At 56.3% G+C, this 26262-nt stretch overlaps 1 protein-coding gene across 1 annotated transcript in view; it reads right to left on the bottom strand.

Moving 5' to 3' along the window:
- The window catches only part of CACNA2D4 (calcium voltage-gated channel auxiliary subunit alpha2delta 4), a 113609-nt gene extending 87662 nt beyond the window's left edge, over nucleotides 1-25947 (bottom strand). The window contains exons 1-17 of the mRNA XM_071210048.1: nucleotides 24488-25947; nucleotides 23795-23876; nucleotides 22070-22189; nucleotides 21387-21677; nucleotides 20262-20321; nucleotides 18781-18943; nucleotides 18256-18387; nucleotides 13477-13537; nucleotides 12708-12858; nucleotides 10167-10241; nucleotides 9227-9316; nucleotides 9024-9137; nucleotides 8488-8566; nucleotides 6636-6769; nucleotides 3315-3392; nucleotides 2471-2551; nucleotides 1262-1336 (exon numbers count right to left, since the gene is read on the bottom strand). Of these exons, the coding sequence (XP_071066149.1) occupies nucleotides 1262-1336; nucleotides 2471-2551; nucleotides 3315-3392; nucleotides 6636-6769; nucleotides 8488-8566; nucleotides 9024-9137; nucleotides 9227-9316; nucleotides 10167-10241; nucleotides 12708-12858; nucleotides 13477-13537; nucleotides 18256-18387; nucleotides 18781-18943; nucleotides 20262-20321; nucleotides 21387-21677; nucleotides 22070-22189; nucleotides 23795-23876; nucleotides 24488-25947 (3246 nt within the window). The remainder of the gene's footprint in view (nucleotides 1-1261; nucleotides 1337-2470; nucleotides 2552-3314; nucleotides 3393-6635; nucleotides 6770-8487; nucleotides 8567-9023; nucleotides 9138-9226; nucleotides 9317-10166; nucleotides 10242-12707; nucleotides 12859-13476; nucleotides 13538-18255; nucleotides 18388-18780; nucleotides 18944-20261; nucleotides 20322-21386; nucleotides 21678-22069; nucleotides 22190-23794; nucleotides 23877-24487) is intronic.
- Between the last annotated feature and the right edge of the window lie 315 nt (nucleotides 25948-26262).

Below are 26262 nucleotides of genomic sequence, written 5' to 3'. Positions count from 1 at the left end.
AATGCTAGGCACATAGTAGGTCGACAATAGGAATTTACAAATTGATTCATCAAAGTCTTATATTCATCTAGACCAAATACATGGTGACAGGTTGGTTTCTGATCAGTGTCCCTTAATTCTACAAGTAAGCTCCATGATTGACATACTATTTGCCAGATGAGTCATTCTGCTGGCACTGCGCTGTGTCCCCCCCCCCCCCCCCCAGAACCCACAGTGCAGGGCAGGGCTCAGTGTGGGCTCAGATGCTTGCCCAGCAGAGTTGGAAATGGGAAGAGACAGGAGACAGAGTGGTCTCCAGTGAACCGTCATCTCTCTGCTCTGAGCCCCTATATTTCACAAGCTCCATTAGTTGCCTTGAGGACACTACTTATTCACTGGGGCTGAATGGAATGGCATGAGGTTTGCAGGGTCTCTCCAAATGGCACCTAGGGCTGACGAGCCTCTTGAAGGAAAGGTGCTCTATGTTCTATGTCCTCCGCTGCCATCCTCGATCTAGCAGAAGATGGGTAGAGGGGGAAGGGCTAAATTTCCTCTAGTACTTTCTCCCTTCCCACCCCCCAAACAATCATATTGAGACATGTGGCTATTATTGCCCTGGACAGTGGCCAAGAGCCATGAAGGGGGACAGTAGGGCAAACCCCAAGCCCTGGAGGCAGAACTTTCAGATAAAACCAGGCAACCTTTCTTCGTCAGCCATCAGCTCCCGGATGAACGCATGTGATAATACCCCAGACTTTGTGTCAGGATGGAGAGAGCTGGCAAGGGACCAGGAGCATTTGGGAACACATCCCAAGACAGGCTCAGGGAAGCGTTGGCACTGCCGCCCCCACCCCTCACAAGAGGGCGGCTCCCCGCCCATGACTTGTCATGTTTATTGTTAGCTCACTGCTAAGCCCCTGGGGTGGGGCATGGAGCTCTCGTTCTCTGACTGTGAGGCTCAGAAGGGAAGCCAACTGAGGCAGCCCGGGGAGCCGAAGGGATTGTGTCCTGTGAGATTCCTTCAACCACAAACTGCCCACGTCATCACGCACTCCGCTCTGTCCATCCATCATTGCGTGTGTTTTTGTCTTGCATTTCCTGCTGGATTTGAAACAGCTGGGACCATAACTTAAAGGCATTTTTTTTTTTCTTATATTACCCAGAGCAGACTGCTGGTTTCCTAAATGGAGCCCCAAATGGGTTCATTGTTTTAATTAATCTTATGAACTATCCCCAAATCCCATAGAGCTAGGACCACAAGGCAAATAAGACCTGCACCTACCATCGGTCGGAGGTCAGGATGTGAGAGGATGTAGCCATTGTTGGTGCTCAAAAAGGCATATCCGTGCACTCCCAGCTGCCAAAGACAGGGACGGGGGCATTAGGCTTGTTCACCTTGGGAAGCTGGAGTTGGGAAGGGGCTTGGGACAGTAGGACAGTGAAAGATGGTGGCTCGCAGCAGTGAGTTTTTGGAGCAGCAACATAACCGAGTCAGTTCTATGCTTCCACCATTAATTTTGGAGTCTTTTCCAAATTGTTTATAGCCACAATAGCAGCATTTGTACCATTACCAGACTCTTTCTCACCACGTGCTCTAGGCTACGTGCTTTGATGATCCACAGTCTAGCCACATTATTCGTGCATTCCGTATTTGCAAATTCACCTACTCACTAAAATTTACCTGCAACCTCAAACTCGATACTTGAAGTGCTTTCTCATCACAGATATGTGCAGACAGAAAAATTTTGAGTTGCCCCATGCGTGTATGCCTTCTGGTTTCAGATCTTATACTGTAAACAAGACTCCTTACTGCAGTATATTTACTGCTGTGTTTTTCCACTTTTTTTCCCTTTTTGTTGGTGATTTCGCTATTTAAAACAGCTAGCCCCCCCGAGTGCAGTGCTGAGGTGCTGTCTAGTGTTCCTAAGCACAGAAGGCTGTGATGTGCCTTACAGGGGAACTTTGAGGGCTAGATAAGCTTTGTTCAGCAAGGAGCAGTCGGCTGTTGACATCAGTGTTAATGAATCAACAATAGAGATTAAACAGGGTGTCTCTAAACAGAAGAACATACAAAACAAGGTTACATATTGGTTAGTAGGTGAGAATGTCGTGGCCAGAGGCTTGCAGGAGCCTAACCCTGTACTTCCCCTAGGAGTGATGGCTCAGTATCCACTATTTAAGCACCTGCAGCAACTTTATAGATCATAACCACCACGAATAACAGGAATCAACTGCAATCTCACTCGAAACAGGACAGAACAGCATGGAGAGGCAGGCTGAGAAACCACCGCCCTGGCAGGGAAAGAACTTGCTGAAGCTCATAGAGCAGGTGACAGTGGGGGCTGGCAAAGGGACTCAGGAGTCCAGGCTGCTGTCCCCGTGCTTGGTGCCTGCACTTCTCTGGGGGTTGGACAGAGGGACCCCGGCCCAGGCCTGTGTGGGTGGCTCCTGGGGGCCCGTGACCCCCAACTGGTGCCTGAGCCAGGCTCACCTTGTACCGGGGCACCAGCTTCATCAGCTCTCTCAGGGTCACGTCGGAGCCCACCACACCCAAGAGAAGGCCGTGGGACCGCTGGAAGGAGAGGCACCGGCGTTAGAGGGAGACACAGCTTCCTGTGCACAGGCCCAGGCTGGACCCTAGACCCTTCCAGAGCTCAGAGGCGGGAGCCGCAGAGGCCTGACGTGGTCCTACCAGTGCAGTTAGATTTTAGGCTGAGCTCCCTGGAGTAAAAATCTAGAACCTGTCAGGAGAGGCCCCAGGAACAATCTCCACTGTTGGGAAGATTAATGTCCAATATGAATATTTAAGTGGTAATATTTAAGTGAAAAACAAAGTTGAATGAAATATTAATGTTCAAGGCCGAGGCTGAGGTGTTGGGATCCAGGCACAATCATCTACGGGCACCCCATGGCACAGGGGGCCTATAAGGAAACATTCCCTGACCCAATGGAGGATGGAAGGCTCCAGAAAGTCCCCCAGCAGAGACCTTCACAAACAAGTAAGAGTCTGCCCGAACCAGCGGTCTAAGTGTGGTTTTGCTGGAAGCCTCTGGGAACCTCCCCAGCCCTGTCCCCAAAGCAGTGGTTTCCCTTGGCACAGAGCTGTGGACTGGCACCAAGGCGGCCAAACAGCATCACAGGGAGCTTTTGGGTGGGAATCTCCCAACCAAGAGAGTCCAATGACATAGCTGGCCCGGGGCAGGGCCTGGGGACCCATACTCAGAGTCTACCGTGGAGGTGTCGATGCCTGGCCAAGTTAGAAACTTTGGTGCAAAGATGCCAGCCATGGCCCTGGGTTCTAGCTGAGGTGCCAGCTGCCCGGGATGCCCACCCACCGTCTCGTTCTTCTTGCTGAAGACCGGCATGGCCACAGTGGTCAGAAGTGCCACGCTCTGTGCCTGAGAGGTGAAGAGCTGCGGGGAGGAGAGAGCAGAGGATACACGTCAGGCTGGCAGGGCTCGGTGTTTGCCCTGCTTGGACACTCTGTTGACAGAGCATCACCTTCCAATGAGAAAGGAGGAATCCCAAAGGAGGTTTCCCTTCTCTGAAACAGAGAACTGGAAGAAATGCTCGGAGGAGAGAGATGAGCTGGAGAGGAGAATGACGGCAGTACATTTACCAAAGGAAGTCCCAGGACCAGGCCAGAGTCTCGGAGCCCGTAGCCAGGCTCACAGACATGGTCATTAAGTCCCGATATCATGGCCATGGACAGGTTGAGCATAAAACCCTGGACAGGCCCAGTCCATGTGTGCCCAGAGCTGTCCAAGAAATTTCTGATGTGAACCTGAACTTGGTATGAGCTCCAGCTCAGCCCAATCAAGGAGAGGAGGACACTGACCCAGAGCCCATGGGCGAGGACCCACAGAGCAAGGCCAGCCACAGTGTGGTTGTAGCCATGGCCTCGGGACGTCCTTCACACATGCAGGACAGACCCACAGCTTCTTCTCCACTCAGCATGTGGGACCAGAGTCATTCTCAACCTCTGAGATGGTTCTCCTCCCTGACTGCCTAATCCTACCATGTCAGCTTCTTGTGCTACCTTGGAAAGGAGTTCCATGGCATGTACCCTGCTTTATAAATGGATACAGAAGAAGATTCCTGGAAAGTGCTGTGTCTAGGTGCTTCTTATAAGTTTGTTCCCCTCCCCATTGAGATAAGCCTAAGGGGGTTGCTGAGTCATGGAAGTCCACAGTAGAATTTCTTGGAAAATGAACTTTTTGAGCCTCTGCCTTCCTCTCCATCTATCTGAATTTTCAATTTAGAGTTTAGAAGTAAGGTTTTCTGAAAGTGAACCACAGTGACAGTTCATTTTATTCCGAGGACAGGCTCTATGGACTAGATCTATGCTTTCAAGTCTCCTTCTCGAGTTAGGAAGTTACATAACCAGAGGGGCTTCTCCCCCTGGTCCTCCAGTCAGCAATCCCCGGGGGCTTGGAGGTCCCGTCCTCCCCCACTCTTGCCTGCCCCCTCCTTAGGCTGCATCTCACAGGCTGGGCAGGATGCAGCGCAGCACCGAGCCGCCCCTGTGCTCTCGTCCCTCGGTGGAGAGACCTGCTTGGCTCAGAGGAATAACTTCCAGGAGGTTTGTGGTGACCTTGGACTTCAGGGATTGTAAGGTCAGGGGGAAGGAGAGGGAGGGAGGAAGAGAGAGGAGCTGCAGGGAGCAGGGCCTGCTAATTGAGGGCCATGTGCCATTTTTAAAAGTGAAGCTATAACTGTGCCCTAATCTGTGGGCACGAAGGGAAGCAGAGGCCCTAAAGGGTTAGGGTGTCCCTGAGATGCTAAGGCATGGCCGGGCAGAGCCCATCTGAACTCACTTTAGAGGGCTACAGGGAGGCAAGGTTCTGCCGCTGCCCCCCTTCCTCCTTCCTCCCTGACCCTTCGCCAAACACACACCACGCACTGTGTGAGGGGCTCCCTCCCCGGGGTCTGGCCATACTCAGCCAGGTCATGCACCCCCCTGGATTTCAGGGTTCTGAAAGTTGTGAGTACAAACCTAGCCTTCTGCTTACCAGCTCCCCTGGCAGGATACAACACCCCCAAATGAGAGAAACACGTAAACAGTACTCTGGAGAGGTGGTCCCCTCCTCAGACTGTGGTGATTATGGTGAGGCATGCGTGGATGGATGGATGGATGAATGGATGGATTGGGGTGGGTGGATTGGTAGATAGATGGATGGGTGAATGGGTGGATGGATGGATGGATGGGTGAAAGGGTGGATGGATGGATGGATGGGGGGTGGATGGATGGATGGGTGGATGGAGAGAGGGAACATCTTGAGACATGGTCCAAGGGAATACAAAAATAAAGCAGCCCACCCGCTCTTTCTGTCTCTGTCTCTCCAGCATCTATCCTGGACAGGATCCTAATGAAGTCATGCCCAGGAGATGTCATTCAACTTCTGCCAGCTGCTACTCTCAAGGCAGGTGCTCAGAAGGGAAGAGTTGACTTCATTTGGGCAAGTTTCTCTTCATTATCCAGGTGTTCTTAGGATCCTGTCCATAGTCGCCACAGTCTGATGAGGGAACCACCTCTCCAGAGCCCTGCAAGCTTCTAGCCTTTCTTCGGATTTGCTCTATGGCTAAGGGTGGGGACACTCTTATCTCTACCCAGTAATAGTAGATATGAGGTTTTCATCCTTAACTTGTCAAGATGGTTCATATCTACTATTACTGGGTAGAGATAAGAGTGTTCCCAGCCTTAGACATAGAGCAAGTCTGAAGAAAAGCTAGAAGCTAGCATTTCCAGCCTCCCTTGCAGCTAGGAGCCAACATGGAACTAAGCTCTGGCCAATGAGCTATAAATTCAATTGTTAGGTAAGACTCTCAGAAGGTATATAAAGAGATAGGGCATGCCCCACTCCCCTTCCACCACCCTGCTGCTTAGAATGTGGCTTCAGCCACATTTCACTAGCTACCTGGGACCAGGAGAACCAGGGTTGTACCCTAGAGATGGCAAAGGAGATCAGGATAGAGCATGGGACCGTGATGACCAGAGAGCTCCTTACCACCTCGGGGCCACCCACTCAGGACTCTTTTTCACCTGAGGGGGATACAGACACTTCTATCTTCTCAAAGCCACTATCTTAAGGGCTCTTTTACTCCCAGGCTGGGGCACCGTCATTGAAGCAGGTGGCTGCATAAGTGATGTGAATTGAGAGGTGCCAGGAAGGCCCCCAAAACATCTGCCTTGAATTTCTGCTTTAGCCCTTTGGATAAGTCTGCTGCTACAGGCAGCCCCTTTGAAAATGCGGGTACCCAGGAAGCACACAGGATTGAGCTCTGTTACCATGGATTATTGCTCTGACTGCTTTCTTCCCATCACAGGTGAAAGAGAAAGGCAATGAGGGAGGTGGGTCCCAGTGGGGAAGGCAGGAAGAACAAGTTTGGAGCAGAGGCCTCTGCCAAGGAAGGCAGCCCTGGCAGGGCCGCTGGGGGGATTTTTGGGATCTGGAGACAATGGATGGGACAGGCAACCTGTTAGTGATCTGAGGAGTCTCAGGGAAGGAGGAGAAAATGCACCAAAGCCCGGCTTTATTCTGCTTCTTCATGTTTTGCCTAAGGAGGTGTAACAACCACCTTTCCTCCTGACCCACAGCATCACCCCTCACTCCCCAGGGTCCCCAACTCTGGGGTCTCTGCCTGCCAGGGCTCACCTTGCTGTCCAGGTAGGCCTCCGTCCAGATGACGTCGTGGTCGTGGTTGATGACCATGGGGCGGCTGAGCACGTGCAGGTACTCCATCACGTTCTCCTGCGTGTCCGCCAGTGTGGAGATCTGCGTGTAGTAGCCTGGTGGGGGGTGAGCGGCATGGCATCATGGCGATGCAGGGAGCTCTCAGGTGGGCCCCTGGCTGGGAACTGCTCTGGGCCAAGGGCATTGCATCCCCCCAGGTGATGCCCTCTCCCGGGTGGGCCAGTGGCTGGGGCCCCAGTTGCAGCCACCTGGCAAGCCAGTGGCTTCCTCTCCTTCCTCACTTCCTCTCAGGTGCATCTCCAAGAGCACCCACCAATAAGCCCACACGCAGCCCCCTGCTTTGCTGTTTTCAGGGAGCCCACTCTAAGACAGTGATCCACCGCTCAGCCTCCTCCTTGCCGATTGTTGGGTTTCCACGGCTGTCGCCATGGCGATGAGTAACCGAGCAAATGGCTCCCAGGGCTCGGGTGACCGAGTCCACGTTCGCCTCTCGACCTCCCTGCTCATCACCTCCACACGTCCAGTCAACTCCAGGGAAGTGGAGCGGATTTCAGCTCCCAGGAGGCCTCTGGGAACACGCTAGTCCCTCTGTCGGGACACCCTTCCCTGCTCTCAGCGTCCAGGTTCCAGGTCTCAGCTTAGACTCCCCTTCCTTCAGGAAGCCTTCCCTGCTCCACCCAAACTGGGGGAAGCGCCTCTGCCATTGCCCTGGCGCTCTCCAGGCCCCCCACCCACATCTCAGAGCCCCTGGTCATGGGACCGTTTGCTCATTTGTCTCCCCTGCTGGACAGGAGCAGGAGCAAGACGGCATCTGTCCTGCCCCATCTCGATCCCCGGGGCCCAGAGGCAACGCCACACCCACAGCAGAGCTCTTTCTGTGTGCACACAGAACATTAGATTCCAGATTCAAATCTAGTTCTAGATTCCAACTTTAGGCAGTAGTGTATGAAGCCACTATGAACATTGGTGTGCATGTATCAGTTCGTGTCCTTGTTTTCAGTTCTTCTGGGTATACTCCCAGCAGTGGAATTGCTGGGTCACATGGCCAACCTATAGCCAGTTTTTTGAGGAACCGCCAAACTGTCCTCCAGAATGGCTGGATCCTTTTGTCTTCCCACCAGCAGTGGCTGAGGGTTCCCATTCCTCCACATCTTCTCCAACACTTGTGTGGCAATGCTCCAAAACGTTTTCATCAATTGCAATGAATATACCACACTAATGAAAGAAGTTGTTAATGTGGGGAAAAGTGGGAGGTGTGGGGAGTGGGGCATATAGGAATCCCCTATTTTTTTTATGTAACGTTTTAGGTAATTGATGTATCTTTTAAATATAAATAAAAAAATATTTTAAAAAAACACAAAACGTTATTCTAAAAAGGTAACGGTGGGCCCCTGTTTTTTCTTTGGAGGAAGAACCAGAGCACATGGGCTTAATTCGCAGCAAGAGGGACGGAAGCCAAATGGAAGAGAGCACTTACAGCTGGAGAAGCTGCTCCCGCCCCTGCCTCACCTGTTTTCTAGACCGGGGCTTTTCACTTGGCTTTGTTGGAAGAGGGAGCTCGCCTCTCTTCCGCAAACCTTGGACAGGTGCCCTCCAGATGTCATTTGGGTCTAGCGCTCCTGTGACGTTGGGACTTAGGTAGAGCTCCTGCCGAGTGAGCAGGCTCTGCCTCCGGCTCCACGGAACAATCCACAGCTTGCCTCGCTTTTTCCAGGTGAGAAGTGAGAGGCGCAGGCAGTGCCCCCGGCCCAGTGCTGAGGCCCTGCAAGGCCCCACCTGAGCACAGGTATGCTCTGCCCTGCAGGCTGCTCACCTTTGTTGCTGCAGGCGATCCACTTCATGCGGTCGGCAAAAGTCACTTCCCTCCCAATGAGGTACGTGAAGACGCGCACCTGGCCCGCAAGACACGCGTGGGCTCAGCAGCCGTCTGCGCCGCCAGACAGCCCCCCTGCCTGGCCACGAGGAGGGCGGGCATCGCCTAGGCGAGCCTCAGAGGCGGGGCCGAGCCCCGGCGGGCTCCGGATCGTCTGTCCCGGTCCCCAGGGGGCAGAGGGCAGAAGGGCCCTCCCAGGCCCTGGGGCACGCGATGCGGGTGTGAGATGCTCGGCTCACAGTTCCGACATTTTCGGGCCCCCGGCCCAGGCTCTGGCGCCGGCCCCCGCGCTGCGTCCCGCTCCTCCCGCGGGGCTGCCCTGCTTTTTGAACACCAAGTCGGGACACACACACACACATCATGGGACGGACCACTGGAGTTGAGGGCGGTCCTGACGTCCCTGGGTCCCCAGGGTCGTCTTCTGCGCTCCCCTGGGCCCCTTCCCCTCCCTCCTGGCCCCGCACCCGGAGAGTGACCTTGCGGTCTGGCCAGTTGTGCGTCTGGAACACGGGCTCGTAGTCCTCGACGGCCCCGTCGCTGACGAGCATGACAGCCTGGTTGCAGAGGCTGCCTTGCCTGGCCTCCTGGAACTTGGGGGCAGGGGTGGGCCCGTGGCTGCGGCCGCGCAGGGCCCCTCCACGCCGCCCCCCTTCTCCTCTCCCAGGGCAGCCGCCCCCACCTGCTTCAGGATCTGGAAGGCCTCGTCCAGGGCTGGGCGCGCGACGCCCACCCCCCTGGCCACCAGATCGGCCACCAGCTGTTTGAAGTGCTGTGGAGGGGAGGAAGTTAGAGGAGGCTCGGGGGGCGAGCGGACGGGAGGTCCTCCGCCTTTGGCCTTGAATCGGGAGGCCGTGTAGAGCTCCTGCCCGGGAGGACGGGGCCACAGGCGCCAGCGCCCCAGCTAACGGCAGGTTGATCCTCAAACACCCCCAGGATAAGCCGTGTGTGTGGCCTGGGGGCAGACCCGTCCCCACTGCTGGAAGGATTTCGCCAGATCTGAGCCTGCCCAGGAGGAGTGGGAACAGTCCAGGGACAGCGCGGTGGGGTGACGCAGGGGTCTCCCAGCCTCAGCCTCCCAGCCCTTGGCCCGGCGGTGGGCACCTCCCAGGGGAAGCCGTGGAGGTGGCCAGCGGTCCCGGGGAGCAGCCTGCGAGCTGGGATTCAAGAGGAAGCCAAGCCCAAGCTCCCCGAGTCAGAGAGAGGGGCTCTGGGAAGGGCACGCGCCCCCTTCTAAGGACAGGGCCCGTGCCCCGCTTCCCTGGGCCTTCCACCACACAAAAGGGCTCCACCCAGCGGGTTTGAGTTTGACTCTCTCCTCCTTTTGGGGAAGCGCCTCGTGAAGCCTTCGGGGCGGGGTGGGAGTGGGGCTGACCCCGGGCGGCCCCGAGAGAAACGCCAGCCCTGGCACAAGCAGGAGCCCCGCAGGGGCGGCTCTGGCCGGTCGCTGGGGCAGGTGGGCAGGTGCATTTCCTTCGGCCCCGGCGGGCTTCTTGGGCGTGCTTCCAGGAGTTAACTGCCGATTTTCTTTGCTCTCTACGTGCCTTGGAACAAGCAGGGGAGGCCGTGGGGGCCACCCGGGTACCCCACCATCCTGCCAGGAGCGGGGCCCCGAGGCTTACCTCGCGGTTGTCCCGATCTGCCTGGACGAGGGTCCCCTTGAAGCAAGGCTCCACGTAGCGCACGTAGTCGCTGTACTGCCGGCGTGGAGGGAAGAAGGGACAGGGTCGGCGCCGGAGCCTCGTGGGGGGCTCGCGTCACCCGGGCCTCTCCCAGCGCTGCCCAGGGGGCCCCTGTGGTCCTGCAGGTAGAGCGAAGGGAGCAGGGAGAACCCCAGGGCCTGCTGGCCCCCCAACGCCCTCCCTCAGCGCCACGTGGGGTGCCGCCCAGAGAGGACAGGCGGCCTGCGGGAGCCCCAGGAATTCCTCTGGACCCCAAAGACCAGACGAGGTGCCCCTCGGGGGGCCCAGAGCTCTTCTGTGGGACATGCCCTCCCTGATATGCCCGGGGGGGCCCGTGATTAGAAACAGCGCTCTCCACTCCTGGCTGTTGCACCTCCGAAGAGGGTCCCTTAGCTGTCAATGGGGCGGGGGTGGGAAGGAAAAGGAGCCCTCAGTTGCCCGCCCCTTTCTCTTCATCGCCCTTCTTCCCCGTCATTAAAATTCAAATCTTTGATATTGTTCTGGTGTCCTTAATCCACCTCTCCCTGAAATGAGAGAGGGAGAGAAGGGGAGATGGTGGCGCGGTGATGGCAGACTGCGCGGGCGTCTGGGGAGACACTGATTGCTACTCCCCCCCCACCAGGGGGAGGGGAGGGCCGGGGTGGGGGGGAAGGGAGGGCTGGAGCGGGGTTGGGGGGGGGCAGGGGCCGCTCTCTGGGGGTGAAGCCTGGTCTCAGCTGCAGCTCCCGACCCAGGGAAGGAGAGGCATCCAGACGGCAGGGGTGGGGTCTAAGGAGGACACAGCTGGGTCACTGAAGGCGTTGGGGAGGGGCTCAGGGAGCAGGGGGACCATTCTCATCCCCAGCATGTAGAGACATCAGTTCCAGCAGAGGTGGGACATTTGGCAATGTGCGGGCGGGAGGAGGAGACCCCTGGGTCAGGTAATTCACTGGAAAGCAGGGCGTCTAGCTCTTGCCGTCTTGGCCACGCTAAGTGGTGGAAGCAGGAGTGGCTTTTGAAATACCTGGAGGCAGCTGTCAACCCCGCCTCCTTGCAGGCCTGAACGGACCCAGTTTGGTTGCATTTTAAAGCAGCCTCCTCACTTTTCCTTCTCTGTCCCAGGGTAGGTGGAGCTCCCCTCAGCAAGAGCCGCTGGAAAGGCAGGCCAGGGTCTGCTGGCCACTTTCTAGGCTCACGCCTCCCACTCCCCACTCTTCTCCCAGTGTGGGTGGCCTTGGGTGGGATGATGGGATGGTAGAGCAGGAACTCAGGGGTCATTCACTCAACAGCAGATTGGAGACCCTCTTCCAGCAATGGGTGCCAGCCAAGAGCACATGGATGGCAACAAATATTTACTCAGGGTCTGAGGATTTAACCTTTACGAGATCCCTGACTCTTTCAAGAAATCGGTGAAAGAAAGATATGGGCAAGCAGTGGTGGCTCAACTGATAGAGCGTCTGCCTACCACATGGGAGGTCCAAGGTTCAAACCCTGGGCCTCCTTGACCCGTGTGGAGCTGGCCCACGTGCAGTGCTGATGTGCGCAAGGAGTGCCGTGCCACGCAGGGGTGTCCCCCGCGTAGGGGAGCCCCACGCGCAAGGAGTGCGCCCCGTAAGGAGAGCTGCCTAGTGCAAAAGAAAGTGCAGCCTGCCCAGGAATGGCGCCGCACACACGGAGAACTGACACAATAAGATGACGCGACAAAAAAGAGATGCAGTTTCCCAGTGCCACAGGATAACACAAGCAGACAAAGAAGAATACAAGATGAATGGACACAGCAGACAACTGGGGGGGAGGGGAGAGGAATAAATAAAATAAATTTTAAAAAAAAGATTCAATGGTGGGAAGTGGATGTGGCTCAACTGATAGAGCATCCACCTACCATATGGAGGGTCCTGGGTTTGATGCCCAGGGCCTCCTGGCCCATGTGGTGAGCTGGCCCACGCGCAGTGCTGACACGCACAAGGAGTGCCGTGCCATGCAGGAATGTCCCCCGCATAGGGGAGCCCCACGCGCAAGGAGTGTGCCCTGCAAAGAGAGTCGCCCCGTGCAAAAAAAGCACAGCCTGCCTAGGAGTGGCGCCGCACACACAGTGAGCTGGCGAGTCAAGATGACGCAACAAGAAAAAGACACAGATTCCTGGTGCCGCTAACAAGAATGTAAGGGGACACAGAAGAACACACAGCGAATGGACACAGAGAACAGACAACTGGGGAGCAGGGAAAGGGAGAGCAAGAAAGGAAAGAAATCTTGAAGAAAAAAAAGATATGGACCCAGAAATCCAGAAATCCAGGCATAGAAACCATTTTCCCTCTGATTTCAGGGCCTTTATGGACCCCGTGGCGCCCATCCTTAGGCAGAACCCGGGACCCGAGCAAGGGCCCCCGCTGGAGGCCTGAGAGCCGTTCTACAGCCGAGGCCTGGGGAGCGTAAGCCCAGGTCGCTCTGCTGCCGGCTCTCGAGCGCCAGCGGGAGCCGCTCGGAGGAGGAAGGCACTTTTACCGCGATGACGTTAACAAAGTCGTTCTCCCCCAGGGTGTCCAGGATGGTGGCGATGGTGTGCCTGGCGATCGTCATCCTCAGCCCCTTCATGCTGCCACTCGTGTCCACCACGATCACGATGTCCTTGGGAGAAGTAGCCGCTTGGATGTACCTTCAGCGGGAGGACGCGGAGGTAAGGGACAGGCCACAGCCGGGAGCACCCAGCCACTGGACCGCGGGACCAGAGGCCCCAGCTTATTTCTATTCAGACTCTGGCCAAGTGTGCCCGGAGCTCAGGTCAATGCTTTTCGGGTCCTGTCTGCGTGGGCCTTTTTCGTACCCTGTAACCCCTTGACGTAGCTGAAGCTGTGCTGGCTCGAAAACGCCGGGAATGTGCCCACCCAGGTGGGAGAAAGGTGAGGGGCTGCTGATGGCCCTTTGGGTTCAGACCAGCTGGGGTCCCTGAGGGGCTGACAGTGGGCAGGGAGCTGGTTCCACCCGCAGCTTCTGTTCCCAAACTGCCGGAGCAGGGGTGGGGAGGGCGAGGAGCGCCTGGCAGAGGGCTGGTTTGGGGACCCATTGTCCTGGAGAGGAGTTGGGGTTGGGGAAGACAAACGAGATTGGTGGTGGCTGCTCAGTCCTGGAGCACAGGCTGCAGGAGTCAGAGGGCAGGCAGGTGGCGGCTGTGCTCCCTGCTGCTGGGGGGTGAAGTTTTGGTGGCAGCGTTGGAAGGGGGCTGGGCAGCACCCGGAGGCTGGAAGAGAAAGGCCTTTCCCCTGTGAGCTCTCACCAGCCACGGTTCCGGCAGTCGAAGGTAACGACTCCGTTCTCATCAGGCGCCCATTTTACACCTGGGGAAACAAAGGCTGGTTCTTTACCGCTAGCTCGGCGAGGACGTGCCAGAGCCGCAGGCTGGTTGCTGTTCCCCGGAACGGTCAGATCCCATTTAGTGAAGATTCTGCGGGGCAGGGCCAGCTGGGGAACTGGGCAGCCGAGTGTGGGACCCCCAGATCATACCCTGTAAACTGGAACGGCAGGCAAGGGGGAAGTTAGCTCTAGGGAGGATCGCCCACCACCCAAATTAACCAGATCCAGAAAGGGGTGATTTCATAGGTAGGACCTCCAAATATGGGACCTGGGACTCACTCGTGAGGCTAAATCCCACATTAAATAGCAAAAGAGGAAGTTCAGGGAGCTGTGACTTGTAATATCCGTGGCCATTCAGCAAAGTACAGAAAAGGTGGCAAGAGGGCCAGGGGATCTGTTTTCTAGCCCACGTGCCTCTAGTTGTGTTAAGCTCACTAGCACTTGTGATCCTTCCTGTTAGATGGTCTGGGATACTGTCCAAACATAATCAACACTGAGCATTGAGGGCAGGCATTCCCAGCACAAAGCACAGAGTCTAACACAGAGCCTGGGAGAGTAGCTGTTCGACAAATACTTGTATCATGAATGAAAAAAATGAATGAATGTGAGTGGAAGATCTTGCTTGGAACCATTAGTAGAATAATGGGGTAGAATTTTTTCTATCCATTTAATTAAAAAGTGGAATACATGCACACATAGCACAGGTAATACTGAAATGATCCACAGTAGAAACTCTATTCAAAAAGACTTCAGTTATTGGGAACAGTGAGTTCTACATAAGTAGATTAAAAATAACAGGTGATGGGAAGTGGATGTGGCTCAAATGATTGAGCTCCCACCTACCATACGGGAGGTTCTGGGTTTGGTTCCCAGTGTCTCTTAAAGAAGACAGTGAGCTGGTGTGATGAGCAGGCATGGCAAGCTGAAGCAACAAGAGACAGAAGAGGAAAAACATAATGAGAGACCCAACAAAGCAGGAAGCAGAGGTTCCCGGTGCCTCCTAAAGAGGACAAGCAAGACAGCAAGCAGATGTGACAGGCAAGTGTGGCAAGCTGATGCAACAAGTTGATGCAAGAGACACAAAAAGAAAAACACAATGAGAGACACAATAAAGCAGGGCATGGAGGTAGTTCAAGCAGTTAGGTGTCTCTCAGGAAGCGGACGTGGCTCAACTGATAGAGTGTCCGTCTACCACATGGAGGGTCCTGGGTTCAATCCCCAGGGCCTCCTGACCCATGTGGTAGGCTGGCCCACATCACTGCTGCTATGAGCAAGGAGTGCTGTGCCACACAGGGGCACCCCCACGTAGGGGTGCCCCACGTGCAAGGAGTGCACCCCATAAGAGAGCCGCCTTGCATGAAAAAAGCACAGCCTGCCCAGAAGTGGCACCACACACATGGAGAGCTGACACAGCAAGACGACGCAACAAAAAAAGAGATGCCGTTTCCCATGTGCCACCAGATAATGCAAGTGGATGCAGAAGAACACACAGCAAATGGACTCAAGAGAGCAGACAATGGGGGAGGGAGGGAAGAGAAATAAATAAAAAATAAATCTTAAAAAAAAATTAGGTGCCTCTCTCCCATATCAGAGGCCCCGGGCTCAGTTCCTGGTGCCTCCTAAAGAAACAAGGAAGATGAACAGACATAGCAAGTGCAAGCAACAAGAGGGTGGGGAGAAAAAATAAAATAAATCTTAAAAAAAATAATAACAGGTGAAATTGTAATTTGTGTTTGGACTAGAAGAAACATTGTGGCAGTATCATGGATGACTAAGAGTTCCAAGCTCCTGGCTCTGAACAAAACCCTGGAAAAGGCATCAGTGGTCTGGGTATGGGGTGCCCTCAATTTCCAGCAGAAACAGAAGCACATCCTCTTAGGAGAAAGCTTTCCAAAGCCAGGTCTGCAGGATTCCTGTAGCATGCCCCCTTAAAATTTACCATAAATATTAATAGGAAGGTCCCTATGACTGAGAGGCCATAGAGTGAAGAAACATCAGATTTAGTCTCTCAAGAAGTGCAGATGCTGGGACTGTTCAATACAGAATATAGTACTGCTATGTCTGAGACATCATGAAAAAGCTATCAAGAATGGTGGGATAGACTTCAAAAAATTAGAAACTTTAGAAATGAAAACATGTTTAGATTGAGAAAACTAAATCAGATGGATGATGGGTTATTCACAGGTAAAGAGAAAATTCATACATTGGAAGGATTTATATGGAATCCTGTGGAGGCTAGAATGAGAAGGTCTAAAAAGACCCAGAAAGGGAAACGGACTTTGGCCCAGTGGTTAGGGTGTCCGTCTACCACACGGGAGGTCCGCGGTTCAAACCCCGGGCCTCCTTGACCCGTGTGGAGCTGGCCCATGCGCAGTGCTGATGCGCGCAAGGAGTGCCTTGCCACGCAAGGGTGTCCCCTGCGTGGGGGAGCCCCACGCGCAAGGAGTGCGCCCATGAGGAAAGCTGCCCAGCGTGAAAAGAAAGTGCAGCCTGCCCAGGAATGGCGCTGCCCACACTTCCTGTGCCGCTGATGACAACAGAAGCGGACAAAGAAACAAGACGCAGCAAATAGACACAGAACAGACAACCAGGGGAGGGGGGGAAATTAAATAAATAAATAAATCTTTAAATAAAAAGACCCAGAAAGAGAAAAGGGAAAGCATGGGGGAAAGACTAAAGAAATTATGTCTGGGACTGATGAAAACACAAATCCACAGATCCAGGAAGCACAGGCTGTCCCAAGCAGGGTAAGTTAAAAGATTTCCATGTGCAGACACACTGTCATGAAACTACAGAACTTCAGAGGTAGAAAAGGTAAAAAGCTGCCAGAAAGAAATACCAGAACCAGTTAAACCCACAGCAGGTTTTCTCAACATCAGTGGAAGCTAGGAAGTACTGGAAACACAACTTTAAAATACTGAGAGACAAAACCAGTTAACTTAGAATTGCATTCCCAGAAAAACCATTGTTCAAGAATAAGGATGAAATAAAACATTTATATATAAGCACAGTTTATCATCAAGAGACCTGCTGTAAAGGAACTTGTGGAGAATTTACTTCAAGAAGAAAGAAAATGACCTTAGAAAGACAGCCTGAGATGCATGAGGGAATGATGAACAAATAAAACGATAAGGAAGTAGCTATATCCAAACAAATATTCCGTTAAATAATACTAATAGTGCCTAATTTGTGGTATAGAAAAGGTGAAATATTGGATATGAACAGAACACAATTATGGGTTAGGGGAGGAGACGAAAGTCAAAGAGTTCTAAAATCCTTTTCTGCCTGGAATGATGGTGAAAATATTGTTTAATTTTAACATTTTGTTGTGTTAAATGAGCCTGATAAAATTTCAAGGATAATTATTAAAAGAATAGAAATAGAAGGTATAAGTTCTAAACAGAGAGACCCCCCCCAAAAAAGAGAGAAATAATGAGGGAAGGGAAGAATGATCACAAATGTTTAATCATTTAAGAAGGCAAAAAGGAGAAAAAGGAAATGAAAAAATAGTGGAATTAAGTAGAAATTTTAAAAAATAAACTGATAGAAAGTTCGATTTGAATTTCAAAAATTCAAAAAATCACAATAAACGTAAATGTACAATGTGCTTAATTGGCCTAGTAGTAAAAGGTTGTTAGTCTGGATAAAAATTAAAAAGGTATAACATATTTTAAGAGATATAAATAAACCAAAATGAATAAAAACGTTAGAGGTAAGGAAATGGAAATATATATATATCAAGAAAATACTAACCAAGAGCATATTGGTGTCACTCTATGACTATCAGACAAAATAGACTTTATTATTTTTTTTATTTTTTGAAAATAAAGATGGGACCAGGGGACTCAACACCTTCTGGAACTGAGAGCCTTGACCCTAGTTTCCACATCATATTTGTTAGAACTTTGTATGGCCTGTTCCCTAGTATTGCAGGTGCTGCAGCTTTAATAACAAGCAGCCTTGAAAGTAAACATAGACAACTACTGCTTTGTAACTTCTTATAAATACAATGTAATTTCTAATAAAGTAGACTTTTTAAAAGAGGTGTTATAAGGGTAGGGGTTGAGAGTCACAATTATTGATAGGTTAAGCAGACACAAAATCAGGAAACACAGAGAAAATTTGAATCCGAATAGCAAGCTTGATTTAATGAGACCTATATAGAATTTTCCATCCAAAAATGAGAGCACACATAGTCTTCTCAAGCACTCATGGCATATTTATAAAACTTGATCCCATTAAGCAAATCCACCCGTTTCATATAATCAGTAGCGCACGCATCGTGTCCTTGGACACTATCGCGTGGTAGCCTGTGACATTCCTACGTCGCTATTGAACATTTCCAGGGCATATGCCTCGTTTCTCCAACTGGATGTAAACCTCTTAATGTCAAGAGTCGTTGTGTCCTCCTTTACTTCTTCTGTGATGCATTTCACAGGTCGGGAGCTCAGTGTGGGTATTAACTGGCTAGTTACCACGGTATTTGATGGTTTCATTCATTCATTCATTCATTCATTCATTCACTCAGTAGCTATTTAGTGAACATGTGAGATGTGTCCAAGTGGGGCTGAGGTGCTTTTGGAAAGGAAGGCCGTCCCCTTCGCTGGGGGGCTGCGTGTCAGGGCCCATCCTCAATACTCTATCACCTCATTCCCAGGGGAAAAGCCCAGCGGTTCATGGAGAGGCCTCCCCAGAGCCTTACCTGGATAGATCCTGAAGAATCCAGTTGAGCTGCCAAAATATTGCCAGGTCAACGTTGGGTCTCTCCGGAAGTTCTCCACAAAAACAGGGTTCAAAGCCTCAGACATGTAGATTCCATTTAAAATATCTGGGTCTGAAGGGTGAGATTGCAGAAGAAGCTGCAGGGGCTGGGTCAGAAGTAACAGGACCCAAACCTGCACACGCTAAGCACACACGGGCACATGTGTGCACACAGCACATACACGCACACACACGTACACACACAGCCTGTGTAACGTAGTTTAGAAACTCCCAGGCCGGCTCCTTGGGAAAAGCACACCCATCCCCTCATCCACGGACAGGGAGGTTTCTCCCAGCTGGGGCTTGTGTGGAATAATTTCTCTACTCGTCCCCAATCAAGGAGGTCGGGGAGACAATCAAAGACCCTGCAGGGTCTTCTCGGGAAAGCGGAGACAAATCATGGCAACGGCCAGGGCCACCACCCTCACAACTCCTCGAAGCGGCCGCGGGGGCAGGGCGGTGGCACCTTTGTGGTACAGGCTGGTGGGCAGCTGCACGCTGCTGCGGGACGTGTTGACCGGCTGGCTGCCGAAGTGTGCGTTGGGCCGGAGCAAGAACTCCGCCCCCAGTTCCACGGGGTTGCCCTTCTCATCCCTCTCGTTGATCAGGACCGAGTTGTAATAATCAAACTGGGGACGGAGGGGAACGAGCCAGGCAGCCGCGGCCAGGCACGAGGGACGTGTGGAACGAGAGAAAGAGAAAAGGCGCAGATCAGCGGGCTCGGGCATGAGAGACAGGGACGGACAGACAGACAGCATCCACACAGGTGGAGAATTCAGGCCACGATCTGCACGGTTCAGGGGCAAACGCACTCCGGGGTCCGGGAGCCGGTGGCTCGTTGGATTGGCGCTGGGTGCAAACTGGCCGGATTACTTCTGCGGTCCTCCGTTTTGACAAGCACGTGTAGACCCAGCCAGAGGCGAGATGGCGCAGACAGACGCACTCGAGGGGAGGTGGAGGCACAAAGCAGCCTCAGCGGAAGCCAGTGAGTTCACCCAGCTGGGAGGGTTCCCGGGGACCCAGGCTGGTGCGTGAGGGTGACACATCTTTCTGCCACCTCTCTGCTGCGGCCTCAGCCCTGGACAGGCTCTGCAGCTCCTGGGTCCCCCCCTGGCCAGCCAGCCATCTGCTCCATCTTTTGCATGCAGGGTGAGGGGTCCCCTTGGATGGGCACCCGTGGAGCCATGGTCAGACCCCCTTCCCCACTCCCTCTGCCCTCCCCTGGCTCAGACCATGAGCACCAGCCCACTGGGATGGTCACTGCAGCAGCCCCCGCTGCTCCCCTCAGGCCCCCCCACCCCAGCCTTGCTGTCAGCACCCACTTCCTAAAGCCCAAATCCTGCTGGGGCCCCCCTGCTCACACCTTCGCCGTTCACTGCTCCCTGACAAGGGGATCCCCCGCTCTGGCATTCAAAGCCCCCCAAGATGCACCCCTCCCTTCCCAGGGTCACCTTCCGCTTCACCCTCCCTCTGGAAGCACAGAGCTGACACGCACTGTTCCTCCACCCACCCTGTATTTTCTGTTTTTTTGTGTCTTCTCTTTTCCCTCAGCTAGAAACCCCCTCCCCACACCTCTGCCTGCCCAAGGCCTCCCAGCCTGGGGCCCAGCTGCCTGCACTCCCCCCTTGCCCCTTCTGCCATCTCACGGCACGTGTGTCACCCATTCGCGGGCACCGATACAGACACTGGTCCATCAAATGGGTGGAAGAACTGCGACCCCCGTCACCCTGGGGAGGAACGCCCCGCGGCCCCCGCCCCCGCCTGGTGGCTCTCTCCTACCTAAATCTGTTCCCAAAGACTGGAGAGCATTTCAAAATCAAGCTGCTGTAGGGCCGCACACAGCCTGCCCACCCCCTCCCCGGCCCTCCGTGCCCCACCCGCGGGAGACAGGGCCTTGGGGGTGCCTGGGGGGCTTGTCATTCGACCCCCTGGAAACAGAGGACTCACCACCAGGGAGGCGTTGAATTCGTGGTTGAGGTCAGCCTCCTCTGCGGCCTCCACCAGCCTCTGAGAGACGGAAACGGAGAGGGGAGAGAGAGTGGGCAAAAGGAGTCCGCAGAGAGTTACACGCAATGGTGGACTTGGCCCAGTGGTTAGGGCGTTTGCCTACCACATGGGAGGTCGGCGGTTCAAACCCCGGGCCTCCTTGACCCGTGTGGAGCTGGCCCACGCGCAGTGCTGATGCGTGCAAGGAGCGCCCTGCCACGCAGGGGTGTCCCCCGCGTAGGGGAGCCTCAGGTGCAAGGAGTGCGCCCCGTAAGGAGAGCTGCCCAGCGCCAAAGAAAGTGCAGCCTGTCCAGGAACGGAGCTGCACACACGGAGAGCTGACACGACACAGCAAGAGGAGGCAGCAAAAAGAAACACAGATTCCCGTGCCACTGACAACAACAGAAGCGGACAAAGAAGAGGCAGCAAATAGACACAGAGAACAGACAACAGGGGTGGGGGGGAGGGGAGAGAAATAAATAAATAAATAAATAAATCTTAAAAAAAAAAAAAGCGTTACACGCAGTCACCCTAAGACCCCGCAGGCCCACTCCTGGCACACACCCAAGAGAACAGAAAACAGGTGCTCGAGCCAGAGCCGAGGGGACGCCCGGAGCAGCACGTCCCCCACAGCCAGGTGTGCACCGCGGTCACGGGCCCACAGCACGGGCTGCGTCCATGCAACGGACGTCAGCACAGAGAGGAGTGAAGTGCCACCACAGGCGACAGCAGGGGGGAAGCTCGAAGACATGGAGTGGAAGAGGCAGGCGCAGAAGGACAAGAGGTGCACGACCGCAACCAAATATCCAAACAGGCAAAACCAGACAGACAGGAAGTAGATTTCAGGTTACCAGGGCTGGGGAGAGCCGGGAGGGCGCGACGGAGTGGGGGGTCGACGGGGGCCACGCAGGCAGGCCACCCGCTCAGGCAGGCCACCTGCTCAGGACGCAGCCTTAGCCTGCGGGCCTGGGGCCAGACCTGGTGAGTGTCACCTCCCCCGCTGTCACCACCCCCGCTGCTGGCCCCACCTGCCCCTCCCCCCCCCACCAACGCCCCTGGCTCGCCTCCCGCCTCGGGGCCACCCACTCGGTCGTCCTGTTCTCCGGGGCTGCCCAGGAGGGTGCTGGTCTTATAACAACCGGGTGGTGGGTGGTCAGATTCCCGCTGGGGGGTGGGGGTGGCATCTTTCCACCGGGCGGTATCTCCTGGTTTAACCAGCCAGGGCTGGGCTGTCACCCAGGGAGGCGGCACATCCAGCTCCCACCAGGCCAGGCGGGGTGGTGGGTGACCAGCGACGGCATCGCAGGAGCCCACTCTCTGCAGGCACCTCTGCTGCCCAGGGGGTACCGGGCTCTTGGGTGCCATGAAAGGGGGTCCCTACGGCAGAAGGGGAAAGGTGGGGGGGAGGAGTGAGGGAAGGGAGGGAGGGGGAGAGGAGAGCAAGGGCTAAGAGGAGGGCAAGGAAGCCTTCACGGAGTAGGCGGCTCCTAACTTCTCTCCCCCGGCTGCCTGCACGGGACCTGAGCTGGCAGCCCGTGCTCTCTCCTGACACGGGGGGATGTACTTGGACTGCTCCCCGAAGGAGAGCTCAGATCCCAGGACCCCACTTGCTTCCTCTCATTCCGCTTTCACAACCTCAGGCAAGGATCCTTCTGGCTAAGGAGGCAGGAAGCAGAAGCCTCAGGGGCTGGAAGGGGACGGGGAGGGGGTGCAGGAGCGAGACGGCGGCGAGGCGGAGGGAGCGCCCCGCGCACCCCGGGGCCGGGTACCTGGACAGCCTCGACCTTGCTGCGCAGCGTGCCCCCCATGTCCTCCGAGAACCTCCTCGCCAGCGCCGAGCCGTCCACCTCCTGGATCTGCAGGCGGGGCTCCACGTCCTTGTACTTCTGCTGGGGGGGGGGGGGGGAAGCGTGGACGTGTGTGAGCCAGGTCTGGCCGCGCAGCCGCCATGCTCTCGACTAGCTCGTCCCTGCACGTGCCGTCTTGTTCACTCAACTGGAAGCAAGGACAGGCCCTTGCTCCCTTGTAGGAGCTCCCCCAATAATAACAGCTGCCTTTTGTCAGACGTCCTCTCTGTTCCAGGTGCTCTGGACCCACCACAGTTGACATCCTGAGTAAGGGAGCTGGCTGTAGCTCAGAGCGGCCCATGAACTTGACCGAAGACCAAGGCCACACAGCCAGTGAGGGGGCACCTGGGAGGGGGCCAGGGATGGGACATCTACACCCATGTTCTTGGCGTGGAGCCACACCTCCCTGGGGCCTGCTCACATTGAGTATGGGACCACCCTGAACCTCAGCTCGTCTTCCCCCATGCATGGTGGCCTCAATATGTCCCTGGGCACGTGGTGTGAACCCCACTTCCCTCTGTGCCAGGCAGAGCTCAGTAGCTCCAGTTACTGCTGACAGCCTGTGAACCTGGGCAAGGCAGGAGAGCTAGACTCAAATTCACTCTCTGGGCCCACAGGACACAACCTCTCACCGAGGGTGAGGTGACAAACTTGCGACCTTGGGCGCATGGCCCAATCAGTGCTCCTGCATCTGTGGGCTGCAACAGGGGCTGCATTCAGAGGATGCTTTCACCCCCAAAGGCCTTGTAATTACTGCTCTACTTCCTCCCCTGGGATTGGAGGGGTCAGAGAACAAAATCAAAAGAGGGGGCGCCTTGCAGCTAGGAGTGCAGAGGGTGGGGGGGTAGGGGTGAGGAATATTTAGAGCCTGGCTGGGGGGGCCCCTCCCCTCTCCAGAGATGACCTGGGGCCCCTGGGAAGGGGGTAGAGGCAGGGGCTGCAGTGGCCGTGGGCGGGTCTATGTGCCTGAGATGTACTTTTAAGCACCTTTGATAAAACGGGGAAGCTCATACCTCCTGGGGAGAATTACACCGTGACTACCAAGCGCTCAGCGAATGGTAATACCGATAATTACAAGCTATTATTCAAACTGGCCTGGGAGTCGGAAGTGTTAGAGAACAGGGAAGTTCACAATCTGGCGGTTGCGCAGGCTAATGGTAACTGCACACAAGCTAATTAATGCGGGGGGGCGGGGCTGGACCGCTGCTGGGGCACCACGTGGGCACCCTGGGGGCACGGCTGGGCGTCCGGAATGCTCTCCCTGCACAGACGGCCAGGAGCGGTCACGGCAGAGAGGTCACGGCGCTGGCGGCTGAGGCTCCCCTCCCTGCCCCCTTTCACAGCCGTCAGCATCCCAGGCTGCGCCCTCCTGCCCCCCGGCGCCTCCCCCCCACCCCGTATCCTTCATAGGTGCCACCCCCCATCAGTCTAATTCCATCAGGGGCCCGTGTCCCCAAGGAGCTGGGCAGACACGGTGCTTGCCGCCCCTCCCTGCTCCCCTCCCCCAGCTCCCTGGGACTCTGCCACCTGGCGGGGAAAGGACTGGGTGGGGTGGGTGGGGTTAGGCGATCTCCAAGGCCCTGTGGCACTGAGGGCGGGGGCTCTGGGCTCTGCCCGTCGCCCAAGAGCCGTCCCTGTGACTCTGACCTTCTGCAGCAGGCGGGAGCCCGAGTACTTGGTGGCCAGGCTGTGCAGGTCCCGGCCGAAGGCGTCTGCCCACAGCTTCACTCTGCCGGGGGTGCAAGCACAGGGGTGCACAGAGGCGAAGTACACGTGTGTACACAGAGATGCGTGCAGCCAGGCACGCACGGGCAACGCAAGTGCCGACACACAGACACCCACTGATGCACACACAGACACACAGGGGATCTGCACACGTGCACACACTGACACACGTGCACACACACACACACACACACACACACACACACATGAAGAGCCACCATCCCTCCTGTCCCTGCAGCTGCAGCCCTGGCCAGGGCAGGAGACCCAAGACCCCCGACTGTGGGTGTCGCCAGCACTGGGGTGGGCCACCTCGAGGCTGGGCGTCCTGCTGGCAACCCGGGGCTGGGGCCCACGAGGCGGGAACCAGAGCCTGACCCCGCCGCAGAGAGGAGGGAAAGGAGCGAGGAGGAGAAGGGGCACTGGGCAGGTCCAGGCCAGGGCGGGGGGTGGGGGTGGGGGGGACTGAGGGCGCAGCTATAGCTGCTCGGCCCTCGCTCCGGGGCCTCCGCATCAGCCTCCCAGCATGGGAGGCCTTGGGGGCAGCCTCCGAGGGCGAGAGGCCAAGGGGCAGGAGGGGATGCTCTCCGGGCCTCTGCTGGGCAGCGGGCGGGGCACAGAGAGGCCACGCCCATGTTGGGCAGTGGGGTGGGGCATGGAGAGGCCACGCCCATGTTGGGCAGTGGGGTGGGGCATGGAGAGGCCACGCCCATGTTGGGCAGTGGGGTGGGGCATGGAGAGGCCACGCCCATGTTGGGCAGTGGGGTGGGGCATGGGGAGGCCACGCCCATGTTGGGCAGTGGGGTGGGGCATGGGGAGGCCACGCCCATGTTGGGCAGTGGGGTGGGGCATGGGGAGGCCACGCCCATGTTGGGCAGTGGGGTGGGGCATGGGGAGGCCATGCCCATGTTGGGCAGTGGGGTGGGGCAAGGAGAGGCCATGCCCATGTTGGGCAGTGGGGTGGGGCAAGGAGAGGCCATGCCCATGTTGGGCAGTGGGGTGGGGCAAGGAGAGGCCATGCCCATGTTGGGCAGTGGGGTGGGGCATGGGGAGGCCATGCCCATGTTGGGCAGTGGGGTGGGGCAAGGAGAGGCCATGCCCATGTTGGGCAGTGGGGTGGGGCAAGGAGAGGCCATGCCCATGTTGGGCAGTGGGGTGGGGCAAGGGGAGGCCACGCCCATGTTGGGCAGTGGGGTGGGGCAAGGGGAGGCCATGCCCATGTTGGGCAGTGGGGTGGGGCAAGGGGAGGCCATGCCCATGTTGGGCAGTGGGGTGGGGCATGGGGAGGCCATGCCCATGTTGGGCAGTGGGGTGGGGCAAGGAGAGGCCATGCCCATGTTGGGCAGTGGGGTGGGGCAAGGAGAGGCCATGCCCATGTTGGGCAGTGGGGTGGGGCAAGGAGAGGCCATGCCCATGTTGGGCAGTGGGGTGGGGCATGGGGAGGCCACGCCCATGTTGGGCAGTGGGGTGGGGCATGGGGAGGCCACGCCCATGTTGGGCAGTGGGGTGGGGCATGGGGAGGCCACGCCCATGTTGGGCAGTGGGGTGGGGCATGGGGAGGCCATGCCCATGTTGGGCAGTGGGGTGGGGCAAGGAGAGGCCATGCCCATGTTGGGCAGTGGGGTGGGGCAAGGGGAGGCCACGCCCATGTTGGGCAGTGGGGTGGGGCAAGGGGAGGCCATGCCCATGTTGGGCAGTGGGGTGGGGCATGGGGAGGCCATGCCCATGTTGGGCAGTGGGGTGGGGCAAGGAGAGGCCATGCCCATGTTGGGCAGTGGGGTGGGGCAAGGAGAGGCCATGCCCATGTTGGGCAGTGGGGTGGGGCAAGGAGAGGCCACGCCCATGTTGGGCAGTGGGGTGGGGCAAGGGGAGGCCACGCCCATGTTGGGCATTGGGGTGGGGCATGGGGAGGCCACGCCCATGTTGGGCAGTGGGGTGGGGCATGGGGAGGCCACGCCCATGTTGGGCAGTGGGGTGGGGCATGGAGAGGCCACGCCCATGTTAGGCAGTGGGGTGGGGCATGGAGAGGCCACGCCCATGTTGGGCAGTGGGTTGGGGCATGGAGAGGCCACGCCCATGTTGGGCAGTGGGAGTGGGGCATGGAGAGGCCACGCCCATGTTGGGCAGTGGGGTGGGGCATGGAGAGGCCACGCCCATGTTGGGCAGTGGGGTGGGGCATGGAGAGGCCACGCCCACACAGGTTGGTGGCAATGTCCTTTGCCCCCCACCTCCAGACCTGCCCCCAGGGGAGTGTGGGGGATCCCCCAGATCCCGCCCCAGCTTCTCCTGACGCGGCAGGAGCCGTTTGTCCATGTGTTCACACCCTCCTTGCGTTTGTCTGCTTCTATTCAGTCATCCAACCAATATTTATTGAGGCCCTACTGTGTGCCACC

The sequence above is a fragment of the Dasypus novemcinctus genome, chromosome 20 (genome assembly GCF_030445035.2).
Source record: "Dasypus novemcinctus isolate mDasNov1 chromosome 20, mDasNov1.1.hap2, whole genome shotgun sequence".
NCBI lineage: Eukaryota > Metazoa > Chordata > Mammalia > Cingulata > Dasypodidae > Dasypus > Dasypus novemcinctus.
This window is presented reverse-complemented; position numbering and strand designations above follow the sequence as displayed.